This window comes from Macaca thibetana, chromosome 2, assembly GCF_024542745.1.
Source record: "Macaca thibetana thibetana isolate TM-01 chromosome 2, ASM2454274v1, whole genome shotgun sequence".
NCBI classification, from domain to species: domain Eukaryota; kingdom Metazoa; phylum Chordata; class Mammalia; order Primates; family Cercopithecidae; genus Macaca; species Macaca thibetana.
In genome coordinates, this window is record NC_065579.1 from 191,517,805 (window position 1) to 191,532,622 (window position 14,818).

The window sequence follows — 14,818 nt, forward strand, 5'->3', positions numbered from 1 at the left end:
GGAGTTCGAGACCATCCTGGCGAACCTGGTGAAACCCTGTCTCTACTAAAATACAAAAATAAGCTGGGTGTGATGGCACGTACCTGTAATCCCAGCTACTCGGGAGGCTGAGACACAAGAGTTGCTAGAACCCAGGAGGCAGAGGTTGCAATGAGTCAAGATCACACCACTGCACTCCAGCCTGGGCGACACAGCAAGACTCTGTCTCAAAAATAAAAATAAAAAATAAAATAATAATAACAATAATCTCTTGACCTCCTGAATTGAAGCTTTTCTTGTTAATACATTCCCCATACTACAGCCAGAATAACCAAAACTTAGTATCTACTCGTATTCTTCCACTAAATTACCAAATAATATTAGGATACATATTTCCTTTCTCCCCGGAGTGTATATAGGAATGATTTTTAAAGATAGCACTGGTTAAAAATTTTCTTTCTAGATATCAAATTTTATGCCTACTTTCATTCTTAAGTATATCTATGATATACAAAATTGAATCATAGGCTGGGTGTGGTGGCTCGTGGCTATAATCCCAGCACTTTAGGAGATCAAAGTGGGTGGATGGCTTGAGCACAGGAGACCAGCTTGGGCAACATAGTGAAACCCTGTCACTACAAAAACTACAAAAGTTAATCATTTGTGGTGGCATGTGCCTGTGGTCCCAGTTACCCAGGAGGCTGAGGTGTGAAGATCACTTGATGGGAGACAGAGGCTGCAGTGAGCCGAGATCACACCACTGCACTCCAGCCTAGGCAACAAAGTAAGACTTTGTCTCAAAAAAAAGGAAGAAATTAAATTATATAAGTTACATTATATGTAATATGTATTACTACAACTAGAAATAACTGTGTGTGTGTGTGTATGTGTAGATCAAATTAACCTATATTTATACCAGTGATTATCTGGTTTAAAACCTCTGGATATATAAAATGGTGAGATTCCATCAATGAATAGTATACTATAAACATGCAATTGAATATAGTAATATAAAGAACACTAAACCATTGATGAGTCCTGGTTCCGATTATATCTAGCTTTGAGATTGCAGGGTGGCTTACAGTCTACAAGTTTGAGCTTCCTTCTCTACAAAATGAGAAGAGATTTAGGCTAGATTAGAGATGGCAAATAGATCTCAACTCAAGTACCAACCTCAATCAATTTGAAGTGATTGCCTGAAGGAGCAAAGGCGTGCACCTGGTACTAGCAGTGTTCTACTGAAATCAATTAGGAAGCTCTCCCACACTTGGGAGAGAGAAAGTTACAGTACACATACCCGCTGTTAGCTCTCCCAGGAGCAGACGTCATTGAGTCCCAACTTGGTCATTCAGGAGTTCTGTGCTAGATAACAAGAGTACATTAAAATTGTTGGTCTTGGCCAGGTGCAGTGGCTCGCACCTGTAGTTCCAGCGCTTTAGGAAGCCAGGGTGGGCAGATCACTTGAGTCCAAGAGTGAGAGACCAGCCTGGGCAACGTGGCAAAACCCCATCTCTACAAAAATCACAAAAATTAGCCAGGTGTGTGGTGCATACCTAGAGTCCTAGCTACTCAGGAGGCTGAGATGGGAGGACTGCTTGCACCCAGGAGGTCGATGCTGCAGTGAGCTGAGACTGCGCAACTGCACTGTAGCCTGAATGACAGAGCAAGACCCTGTCTCTAAATAAATAAATAAATAAACAAACATAAATAAAAAATAAAATTTGGGGTCTTTTTCCTTGGTTACCTTCAAGTATTCTAGTTCATTTAAGATATAGTATCTCATAGGTGAATGTGACTCCAATGATAATCCAAGTGTGTGATGGTTTCATAAGTAGCAGACTTTTACAGCAGTATTTTTAATGTTTCTTTTTAGATCTTCCACCGCCACCTGTGCCACCACCTGCTATAAAGTCACCGACTGTCCAGTCCAAGACACAGCTGGAAGTACGACCTGTAGTGGTGCCTAAACTCCCTTCTATAGATGCAAGAACAGAAAGGTCATCAGACAGAAAAGGAAGCAGTTACAAAGGGAGAGAAGTATTGGATGGAAGACCAGTTGTTGACGTGCGAACAAACCCAGGTGATCCCAGAGAAGCACAGGAGCAGCAAAATGACGGGAAAGGACGTGGAAACAAGGGAGCAAAACGCGACCTTCTGCCAGCAAAGACTCATCTCGTCCAAGGTACTCGTCCAGTCAAGCAGCAAATAAATGTAGACTGAGTGTGTTTGCAACACATACAGTTAGGCTCTATACGGCCTTATGAAAAGTGTAAGACTAAGAAATTTGCTTTCCAATGGAGGACATAGGCATGTACTCGAATAATTTTAATTTAATACAGTTCACTCCAGTATATGACTTTATACAAGGCCTTCCTGGAGAGGAGCCAACTGAGTTACATTTTAAAGGAAAGCATGATTTCAACAGGTTTAAGAGGGAGAAGGGATAGCGGGGACAAGAAATAGGTGGAGAAAAGAACATGAATGTATGAAAATGAATGTTTGGTGAACAATGGTTTCCAGTTTGGCTGGAGAATTGAATGTTTGGGGCCAGAGACCATCTCTACAAAAAAATACAACAATTAGCTGGACATGGCGGCACTTACCTGTAGTCCTAGCTACTCAGGAGGCTGAGGTGGGAGGATGCACCTGGAAGGTCAAGACTGCGGTCGGCTGAGATCGCACAACTGCTCTGTAGCCTGGGTGAAAAATAAAACTAGAAAGGTGGTTAGGCCCAGTTGCAAAGGCCAGGGATACTATTCTGAGGGGTTGAGATTTATGACAAGGGCAGTTGTGAGCCAACAAGGAGATTTGAGTGAGAAATGACCTAATCAGATATGTGTTTTAGAAAAATAACTGGCAGAACTCTGTAGTGGAGGAAGAGACTGGAAACTGGTAGATGAGGGTGTCAGAAACATTACAGTAACACTCTTAAGTATAAAATATGAAAGCACTGAATTAAAACAGCTCAGAAGAACAGGAAGGATCAGCCTGTACAGGCACTTCAGAGAGAGGCCCAGGAGGACTTGGTGGCTAATTGAATGTTGAAAGGTGAGTTGAGATAATAGAGTAAACAAAAGAAGTATTCGTAGGTTGAGTAGGTGGCCCTGAATGACCAGTGGAACACGATCGTATTAACCAATGTAAAAAAAATAAAATAAAGAACAGGGAAAATGTGAAATTTCATGGGGAAAATTATTGCAGTTTTGAATGGATTAAAATGCTGACAAGAACACAGATAGTAAAAATCACAATACAAATTTAGAGAACTAGGTTTAAAGATGAGGAGAAAGATTGAGAGGACAGAGTAGATTTTAGAACCCACAACACAGAGGTGATAATTATGTGAATAACACAGTCTGAATTTCAGCAGAGATAATGCCGGTAACTATTTATCAGTCAACTGTCCAGGAGAAAACAAAAGCAGACCCTGATTTGTAGCCATTTGCTTGCTTCTGTTGTGTGAATACTCTCAGAATTGCCAATTTCAAGTCACTGAATACGGAGGTAGGAAGAGATGAATATAATCCGGTATTGTGAAATATTGAGCCTGCTCCAACACACCACTAGACAAGGATGATCATATTAGAGACTAGGTAGATAATCAACATCCTATTAAGGAAACAGATTGTCTGACCCAGACATTTAATAATCAAGGTATCCAAGCTATCGAAAATGGTGTCCTATAAAGAATGAAGTGGGAAATTTTCAGACAGGAAAGTATATAAAATACCACAGTGGTGAAAGTTGAATGTAAACCCAAGCGAGTGTAAAAGGGATCTTGCAATATGTTGGTTGTGGGTCAGAATAAAAGCCACACTGTATGGGGTTGGAAAGTGAATGGAAATTTTGGAAGGGAGGTGATCAGCACACGTAAGCTCTTTTTGAAAGTTTGGGATGAGGAGGAAATCTTGGGATAGGGTTTGACAGAAAGGCCAAATTACTGGAAATGTTTTAGGATAGTGCATTTGCACATTATTATAGACTAAAGAGAAAAAACCAAGAAACGGAAGATTATTAGTTGAGGATATCAGCAAAGAGTGATAGGGGAATGAAACTTAAAAACCTACAGGGGCCCTTAACTACTGTATTTTAGTAGATACATTGTGGTAAGATCTGACCTCAGTGTATTGTTGTATTTATTATGGACATCTGGTCATTAGCTAACTTCTTTTCAACACGGAGGGCAATTTCTCTTTGTTCTGTGACTGCAGCCTGAACTCCTAATCCAGGCATAGACTCAGAAGCAAGGTGATAGATAAAGCTGTGCATCTCAGACTCATGCCTCTATTGTGTGACCACAATGTCCTTGATGATATCACCGCAATCCAAAGTTTGAAAAACTTACTTATTTTTCTCAGTTAATCCAAAGTTGATCTGGCTCTGAACTTTTGACTCAATGTGACTCGCCTCCAAATAGCGATTCATAAATAGAATGTGATGATGTAAATTGCGAGATTTATATCTGGCTAGAAAGTGTGGAGCGATTCCTGCTTGTAGGAAGTCTTCATTAAAACTTGGCTGGGCACAGCGGCTCACGCCTGAAATCCCAGCACTTTGGGAGGCCAAGGTGGGTGGATCACAAGGTCAGGAGTTGGAGACCAGCCTGGCCAACATGGCGAAAACCCATCTCTACTAAAAATAAAAAAATTAGCAGGGTGTGGTCATGTGCACCTGTAATCCCAGCTACTTGGGAGGCTGAGGCAGGAGAATTGCTTGAACCCGGGAGGAGGAGGTTACAGTGAGCCAAGATCGCACCATTGCACTCCAGGTCTGGGTGACAGGCAAGACTCTGTCTCGGAAAATAAATAAATATTTTTTACAATTAAAAAGTAGGTGAGATTCTTCTTCAGAAGGAAATTTTATAAACCTGGAAATATCTTGTATGCAGGTCTAGAAAACAGAGATTAAATTTTTAAAAATCAATCTTCAGAAATGTAGTAAGTTGTCCTTTCTGCTATAAAAATATTTCTAAGAAAAGAACTAAGACTGGACCATTAGTCTAGAAACAAGGAACCCAGGGAATCATGGAAATCCCTGAGGTACACTGATGAGTTATTTAACATGCTCTGCTTTCCCAAATTTTTATTTGAATCATAACCCTATCTATATATGCCATTAAATGATCATTTGTATGCATTGCTGTAATTTTCACCTTCATATTTCAGTTTACATTGTTTATAGTGAAAGAGGCACCCTGATTTATGTGTATAATGAATGATTATTTTTAATTAAGGAGAGTGGTCTTTTGGACTTGAATGTCTGATCATTTTGCTGACATTTGCCTCCATTAGTTCAATTTATTTCTACATATATCAAACACCTACTGTGTTATTAAGCATTGTACTAAATCCTGAGATTTATGTATAAGCATAAACCTTGACTTCAAGGGGCTTGTAGTCAGGGAGAGAGGGACAGATAATGTATAAATTCATAGATATTGTTGTATTCAGTATAACCTTCATAGTGCCATGATACTTGAGAGTCCAGAAGAGAGAGAATTCGCTCAGGACTGGGAGAGACTGTTAGGAAGGATCTCTTGATCTTTCCTGGCAGAAATGACATATGAACTGAGTGTTTAAGAATGGGTGGAATTTAGCTTGCATAAGAAAAGAGGATTTATTTAGGTGGATAATGTGCATAAAAAGCTTGAAGGTCTATTGAGGAAACTGTAAGAAATTCAGTACTGCTACATAATAAAAGTGGTCAAAGATGAAGCTCTTGAGGTACATGAAGGCTTAAGTCATAAAGAGCCTATAGATTTTATAAGAGGAAAGTGGCTGAGCGAAGACAGTTTAGAGAGGAATAGCTCAAGGATGTTTGAAGATGTGTACAACCCCCAGACAAGAAATGTAGAAAATATAAACCATGCTATAGGAGCAAGGATGGGTGATTTGGAAAATTCAAGAAACTTTTTAGAGTCAGAATCAACCTTACTTGTTGTATGTCGGACTATGTGGAAATGATACACTTAAGATGTATGGAAAGGTTGTTGAAAGGGAAGAATCTATAACAATTTCATTTTCTGTCTTGCATATCTTAATGATTAGTGTGATGTCATTCAGTGTCTTAGAGAATATAGCAAAGGAAGACATTTAAGGGAGTGAGCATTGTGAGGCCAGTGTTCAACAGGTTGAGTTTGAGTAACATGCAAGAGTAGGGGTTCAGTTGGGTTGCCTGTAGGAGCCTAAGGTTTGGGGCATAGTTTAGGAATTAAAAATATCATGATTCAGCATGATGAAAATAATGGAAAACAGTTTATTAATGACCTGTTATAGGTCAAGGTGAAAGTATATCAGCACACAAAGCAGACAAAATATCTCCCCTTATGACAGTTATATTTTAGAAAGGGTTTTAATCTGTGAGACTGGACAAAATCATCTAGGGTCAGTAGAAGAAAATTATATATATAGTATTAAGCCATTCTTGCATTTCTATAAAGAAAAGCCTGAGACTGGGTAATTTATAAAAGAAAGAGATTTAATTGGCTAAGTGTTCTGCAGTCTGTATAGGAAACATGGTGTTGACATCTGCTTGGCTTCTGAGGAGACCTCAGGAAACTTAGAATCATGGCGGAAGATGAAGGCGGAGTAGGCACATCACATGGTGAAAGCAAGACAGAGAGAGAAGAGAGAGTGGGATGGAGGTGCCACATACTTTTAAACCACCAGATCTTGTGTGAACTCAGAGCGAGAGCTCACCTATCATCAAGGGGATGGCGCAAGCGATGCATAAGGGATCTGCCTCCATGAGCCAGACATCTCCCACCTGGTCCCACCTCTAACACTGGGGATTACAATTCCCACCTGGCCCCACCTCTAACACTGGGGATTACAATTCCCACCTGGCCCCACCTCCAACACTGGGGATTACAGTTCCCACCTGGCCCCACCTCCAACACTGGGGATTACAATTCCCACCTGGCCCCACCTCTAACACTGGGGATTACAGTTCCCACTTGGCCCCACCTCCAACACTGGGGATTACATCTCCCACCTGGCCCCACCTCCAACACTGGGGATTACAATTCAACGTGAGATTTGGGTAGGGACAAATATCCAAACTATATCAGTCATATATATATATGCACACACATGCACACACACATGAATGATCTACATACATATATGTATAATGTATAATTATACGTGTATGTATAATGTATAATAGAACTTTCATATATATCATACATATATATGAATTATATACATTAGGCTGAAAGTAGAAACCTGTAGAGCATCAACATATCAGTGGCACTTCATAAAAAGAGCTCACAGACGATTGGCCAGGGAGGAAGGAAAACTAGCAGCTGAGAGAATAATAATATTTGCATTGATTAAGAGCAGTAAGGAGTCCAGGGACACAAGGCTGGAAACACGGTTGGCGTTATCAGTTTTCTCAGTTTCATAGTAGTGATGTAGGCATAAATGGATTTCAGTGGGATGCAGAGTGAATGGGAATTGTGACTATCAATATTGAATCCAAACTGCTTTTCAAGAAGCTTGGCTGAGTGGTGAGGAAAGAAAGAAGGTGTTGATTTCATAGAAAGCAGAGTCTTAAGGGGAAACTTTTTAGCAAGAGAGAGATTTTATCATATTGTAGTTTGAGAAAACGAAAGTCAGTAGAGAGAAAGCCGTTGATGAACAGAGAGAGGATGACGGTCACACGGTATCAAGTGCTGTGAAGAGAAGCTGCAGAAACAGTCACATCCTCATGGACTGTGAAACTCCTGTGTGTCAGAACTGTGGTTTAGGAGTGAAAGTTGTGATGAGTAGAATGGAAAGAACAAGACATTATCAAAGGGGACTGTACTGGCTTCAAAAAACGATGGCTTGGGCCTCAGAAGCAGGGATGTTTTTGTTCAAGGATAGAGGAGCAATGATGTGGAACTGGTGATGGTGAGCTAGAGGCAAGCCTTCCTCCTTACCTTCCACTACAGAGAACGTCCGGGGAAACTTCAGGGGAAATCAGGCTTCATTCAGGCAATGTGAATAGTAGAGGAAGCATTTGCGGGAGGTGGGGAAGAGCGTGCCAAAGAGTTAGGTATTTATGCGTTTGTCGTCCAAAAGGCAGAGTTGGCAGACTTTGGAGAGAAGTGAGCAGCTGGAGGATGCATCAGTAGGAGAAGCACCAAATTTCAAGGAGGTAGAAATTCCGGAGACAGAAATTAATTGGAGTGACTTGCTTATTGAAGTTAGTAACAATAGCAGGCTTCTAAGATTCAGAGTTCCACAGTGTAAATAGGACATTGACATGGAGGTTGATATTTTGGTGTCTGTGGAGTGAACCCAGGCTTGCCTCTGTTTGGTATTTCTAGGAGACTCGGCTTGATTTTTAACCGATTCCTTATAACATTTTATAAGCTACATAGATATTTTATTATTTCATCTGTTTTCATATCAACACTAGGAACCCCTCTAGGTATAGATACTATCATCACTTTTTTTGGAAAAGTAGAAACTAAAGCCTAAAATAATCTGAGATCATATAGTGAATGACAGAATTGGAAGCCAAGTCTGACTTCAGGTTTGGTTTACCTCTTTTGATGATATTGGTCTCTAGTGAGTTTGAGACAGACAAGAGCTTATGAGTGGAATCAGTCCAAATCCCTGACTACTAATAGGAAAACAGCGAGGCTTATACTTTTCATTTTCGAGACACTATGCTGCATTATTCATTATGCGTATAGAGTATCCTCATTTATACCTTAAATCACTGATGCTTCCTCATTCAGAATTACAGATAGACAGGAGTGATACAATATACACTGAAAGTGTATGATGGTGTTCACCTGCATTTATTCTATTTCATTACACAGAGGATATTCTACCTTACTGTAGACCTACTTTTCCAACATCAAATAATCCCAGAGATCCCAGTTCCTCAAGCTCAATGTCATCAAGAGGATCAGGAAGCAGACAAAGAGAACAAGCAAATGTAGGTCGAAGAAATATTGCAGAAATGCAGGTACTTGGAGGATATGAAAGAGGAGAAGATAATAATGAAGAATTAGAGGTATCTATAATTTTTTCCCAAGTTTACCGATGTTAGACTGTAGTTGTTTTATGTAGTTAGGAACCTTCATCAGTGTACAGAAATGTTACTGTTTTATCACAAACTTTTCAGTACTCTAATGTCTATGATGGCAGAAACTGAAGTTCTGAGAATTTGAGAATTTTCTTGAAATGTGTTCCAAAGTTTTAAATGTTAATTGCAATGTATTTGTTTATCTAGGGTTTATCTTCATTGGCAGATTTTCAGATAAGAAATACATATGGCAAACATATTGTTAAGAAATAAGAGCTATTGATCTAGAGATATTATAATTTATAGCATTGTAGCAGGCTTATAAAAACCCAGTAAGATGACAGAGTTATATGATGTGAGTGAGGAAGTTGCCATAGCCATCACTAGGGTAATGTGACTGGTTTGACTGACTGTCCTTCACCTTTACGCTTCTGAAAGTGGATGCCTAGTTTGTGACACTGACCTCCCCAGTTGGAGGAAACTTCTTAAGTCAAAGATGTACCCTCTTGTTAGGCTTGAGAGAGAGCTATACAAGATAGAGCTGGCAGTAAGCCATATCATAAATTCTCCCCCGACCCATTCAAAGATTGTATTTCCTCAATTTAATAAAAGATAAGTTGAGGACAATTTTTTAATTAATATATTTAAACTCAAGTAGATGATAAATATGTGTCAAATGATAACTTTTTATAATAGAAGCTGAAAATGTATAAGCCATTATGTTTGATTGAAAGTTCTATAAATCTCAATGTATTTTGATTTTGAGGTTTAGAATGAGAAAGACTTTCGTCTTGCAAACAGTTAGAGAAGTTTTTTTCAAGTTTTAGTTTATTTTAAAATCGAAGTAGCCTTTTGGGGCAGCAGAATGTCATTACTGTTAACTCCAGTATTTAAAACCAACAAAAGCAGAGCTGTAATGTTGAGTTGGGGCTGAGGGGAGTAGATAACTCAACACATTCCTTCCCTCTTCTCAGAGCCCTGTGTCCCACCACACAACACCGAGGCACTGTGCAGAACCCAGTTTTGTACTTGTTGAATTTGCTGTGAAGACGAACTAAGGTTGATGAGTGAATTAGTTGACATGAGCACTTTCCAACATAGGCCAATGAATAAATGGAAAAACACATTAAATTATAATAGTAATAAATGCATATAAATAAATATAAGATAGTCCTCTTAAGATTTATTTTCAATGTGACAATAACGTATCTCTTACAGGAAACTGAAAGCTGAAGACAACCAAGAGGCTTATGAGATCTAATGTGAAAATCATCACGCAAGATGCCTCCTGTCAGAGGACACATGACGCCAGATCAAATGTTCGGTGCAATCAGAGTGTACAAATTGTCGTTTTTATTCCTCTTATTGGGGTACCGTTTTAAAAACTTTATTGGGTTTTTATTGTTGTTGTTTGATCCCTAACCCTACAAAGAGCCTTCCTCTTCCCCTCGCTGTTGGAGCAAACCATTACACCTTACTTCCAGCAGGGAAAGTGCTTCGACTTCTTGCTTCAGTCATCAGCCAGCAAGAGGGAACAAAACTGTTCTTTTGCATTTTGCCCCTGAGATATGGCATTGCACTGCTTATATGCCAAGCTAATTTATAGCAAGATATTGATCAAAGATACAAAGTTGATATTCAACCTCATGCCAAGGGCTCTCAAAGTATAATCTTTCTATAGCCAACTGCTAATGCAAATTAAAACATATTTCATTTTAACATGATTTGAAAATCAGTTTTTCATACTACCCTTTGCTGGAAGAAACTAAAAATATAGCAAATGCAGAACCACAAACAATTTGAATGGGGTAGAAACATTGTAAATATATCCTCTTTGCAAACCCTGGTGGTATTTTATTTTGTCTTCATTCCAATCATTGAAGTATATTCTTATTGGAAATGAACTTTTGGATAAGTAGGGCTAAGCCAGTTGGATCTCTGGTTGTCTAGTCATTGTCATAAGTAAACCTAGCAAAACCTTGTTCTATTTTTCAATCAGAAAGCAATTATAAATACGTATTACAAACAAGTGGATGTTTTTAATGACCAATTGAGTAAGAACATCCCTGTCTTAACTGGCCTAAATTTCTTCTGGTAGTGTCAGTTCAACTTTCAGAAGTGCCACTTAAGGAAGTTTGATTTTTTGTTTTTGTAATGCACTGTTTTTAATCTCTTTCTCTCTCTCTCTCTCTTTCTTTTTTTCTTTTTTCTTTTTTTTTTTTTTTTTTGGTTTTAAAAGCACAATCACTAAACTTTATTTGTAAACCATTGTAACTATTAACCTTTTTTGTCTTATTGAAAAAAAATGTTGAGAAGCGTTTTTAACCTGTTTTGTTAATGCTCTATGTTTGTATTTGGAATATTTGAATGATGACAGATGGTGAAGTCACGTGCATACTTTATTGTGGGCCGTGAACCAAATGGTTCTCACTTTTCCCGGACTTAAAGAAAAAAAGAGGTTTAAGTTTGTTGTGGCCAATATTGAAACTTACAAGATTTCCTTCAAATCTAGAGGCATTACGTGCTTTCAATTGCCAAATGATGCCCTCCGACTAGTAGATTTCTATGATCCTTTTTTGTCATTTTATGAATATCATTGATTTTATAATTGGTGCTATTTGAAGAAAAAAAAATGTACTTTTATTCATAGGTAGGTATCAGGTCTGACCCCAGTGGAAAACAAAGCCAAACGAAACTGAACCACAAAAAACGGCTGGTGTTCACCAAAAACTAAACATGTTCATTTAGATAATTTGAAAAAGTTCCATAGAAAGGGCGTGCAGTACTAAGGGAACAATCCATGTGATTAATGTTTTCATTATGTTCATGTAAGAAGCCTCTTATTTTTAGCCATAATTTTGCATACTGAAAATCCAATAATCAGAAAAGTAATTTTGTCACATTATTTATTAAAAATGTTCTCAAATACATCTTTCTTTCTTGTGTTGATTTCTTTTTTCATTGTGTGCTGATCAAATTTATTCCATTTAATCACAAAGTCATTCTGTCTTAACATTTCACCCCTGTATTATCAGATAAATGAAAATTCTCAATTAGTTGTAGGAATAACCAGGCTTTACTGTAAGCTAAAATTTTACCTAACTCCCCTGAAATTAAAAATGTAAGATCAATCAAGACCTAGAAGTTAATAATCGGATCAGAGACTAAGTCTTTAATATTAAGGGTATATTATTTTTGTTTATGTATGTGTATCTGAATTTCAGTTAATCTATTTCTAACATAATTGGAATTCAACTAGATAAATGTGATTTGTAAAGTTTGAGCCACCTGTGTTCTGTCAGCAAGAAAATTATATAAATCCGAAATGCTTATCAGTAATTATCTGCTTTCTTGTTACAAATTCATGTAAAGTTTTAACAATACCTATCATATATTAGGTTGCACATTATTAAAGTTAGTGTATTCAAGTATTCAACTTTAGATGAATAATATGGGCACCGAGTCCTGGAAGTTCCAAGAGCCACAGAATCTGATGTAGGTTTTTCCCTTTCACATATATATTGCTCTTCTACCTAAATTTTGTTTATCAGAATTTGAAAATATGAGGGAAAACACTGAACAAAGGGGGTGTAATTTGAAATTTAATTTTATAAAAATGAAGTAATCACCAGCATCTACTTAAAGATCCACAGGTCCACAGGTCAAGAAGTCAGTTTCTAAAAGCTACTTCAAGGAAATATTAGAGGGACATGTGTCATGACCTAATTTCTCTCTTTCCCTTGGTGGGTGGACGATAAATAAGTTAGTCTCTCTCTTTATTTATAGTATGTGATAATACACACTGATTATGTGTATCAGAGGACCTGGGTTTGAGTCACAGTTTTGTCACAGCTGTGTTTCCTTGGAGATGTTACTTAACCTCTAAGTCTCAGGTGTTTCACCTGTAAATTCAGTAATATCTACCTCATGGAGCTGTTGTCATGATTCAGTGAGTTAATGTGTATGATATGGACTCTGTAAACTCCACAAATGACACAAGATATTGTTATATTTACGGACTGAAATTCATGACACATGCAATCCCCGCTTTTCATACCTAGTTTGTTTCTAAGTATTTGCATGAAAGTCCAAGAAGAAGTGTGGTACAAGGATGAGGGTGGTTTCTTTTCCGGTGAGTAAAATTCACTGTGAAATTCCTAATTGTGGAATAAATTTGTGGTGTTTTTGTTCGTTTTGTTGCTCTTGAATTCAAGGGTCACACAGTGGGTGATGATGCGGTGTTTGCAGCACGGATTTCACAATTCGTGGGTACAGACGTGTTACTCGAGTTTTCAACAATTAAACTTGGTGTTTATGTTGGACTGCTATTCTGCCTAGTGGCAGAAAATATAATCTCAATTCCAAGTGAAGTCGACCATACCTGGCTCTTTTGATCATTACATATGTAGTCTGGATTTTCTTCTTTCCCTTTGCACAGGGTGACATCTGAGTTTCAGAGGCTGTCCCCACGTGGAGAAAGTGTGGGTGCTCAGGAAGCAGGGGGCTTTAGGGATTGCTGTTGTCCATGTTTCCTTAAATGATCTTCATTTGTCAGAACCTTACTCTGTATCCTCTTCTCCCAACCTTAATGCCTCTTATTATCCATTGATCCTCTCCTGATACTTCTAAGTCCTTCAATGTAGGGTGGGTGTAAGGAGTAAGGAATGAGAGTTTCGTATGCTCTTCTGTGCCATGCTGGAGCTCTAAGGACTTGGGACTTTCTTGGGGTCTCACAAGATACTACAGTGGCCCCTAAACTGCTTGCTGCATTTGGACTGTGTGTCTGTTGAGGGAGGGGGCGTGAGAGCAACTTCTGCATTTTTGAAGAAAAGAGCCTAATAATTTGCATTTTGGAGACAATCCTGTTTATGTTAAAAATAGTTTGGTAGCTACTGCCCTAACAGCTCAAAGATAAGTTTCACTGTAGTACAGCTGGAACTGAAATGAATCTCATAGTCGTGAGTGTCTCACAATCACTTTTACCTTTTCATTGCTCACTGTTAAAAAGCATACGTCTCAAAGAGAGAACATGCATCACATTTTTGTTTACCTCATTGATAAGGTAAACAGCAGAAAGACAAAGAGCAGTCAAATGGCAGCTGTGAAAGAAACTTCAGTATGATTGCTGAGTTAGTAAACTTTCTTTTTTTGTTTTTGAGATGGAGTCTGGCTCTGTCACCCAGGCTGGAGTGAGTGGCGCCATCTCGGCTCACCGCAACCTCCGCCTCCAGGGTTCACGCCATTCTCCTGCCTCAGGCTTCTGAGCAGCTGGGATTACAGGTGCCCCGCCACCACGGCCGGCTAATTTTTGTATTTTTAGTAGAGGCGGGGTTTCACCATGTTGGCCTGGCTGGTCTTGAACTCCTGACCTCAGGCAATCCGCCCACCTCAGCCTCCCAAAGTGCTGAGATTACAAGCGTGAGCCACCGCAGCCAGCCTAGTTAGTAAACTTTCTACAGGGCAATACAAACATGATACTAATTTTTACTGGGCTGGAAAATCATAACATCTATCTTTTTCTTTAGGTTAAATAACCATCAACCTTCAAGACTGCAGGAAGTCTAAAGTCGGCCACCTTTATCATTTACAAATTATCTGTCGAAAATATACCTTGGCAATTTACATTCACTTAGGAGAATCAGATAAAGGTACAACAGTGACGTGCTCTTGCTCATGTTTCCCCAGCAGCAGAGCCTGGACACAGACGTGGATGCAAACAGTTTACTTGGGATATAATCCCAGGACGTGGGAGTGTGAGGGGGGTAAAAGTCAATATAGATCCTTCAAAGTAGGTGAAGGTGCCTCTAGCAGGGAC

The 14,818-nt window shown here is 38.8% G+C and overlaps 1 protein-coding gene across 1 annotated transcript in view; it reads left to right on the forward strand.

Annotated features, from left to right (window-relative positions):
• The window catches only part of ROBO1 (roundabout guidance receptor 1), a 1,153,604-nt gene extending 1,141,671 nt beyond the window's left edge, over window positions 1–11,933 (forward strand). Inside the window, exons 29-31 of the mRNA XM_050779013.1 lie at window positions 1,853–2,161; window positions 8,795–8,991; window positions 10,222–11,933. Of these exons, the coding sequence (XP_050634970.1) occupies window positions 1,853–2,161; window positions 8,795–8,991; window positions 10,222–10,236 (521 nt within the window). The 3' untranslated portion in view covers window positions 10,237–11,933. The remainder of the gene's footprint in view (window positions 1–1,852; window positions 2,162–8,794; window positions 8,992–10,221) is intronic.
• Window positions 11,934–14,818: the final 2,885 nt, after the last annotated feature.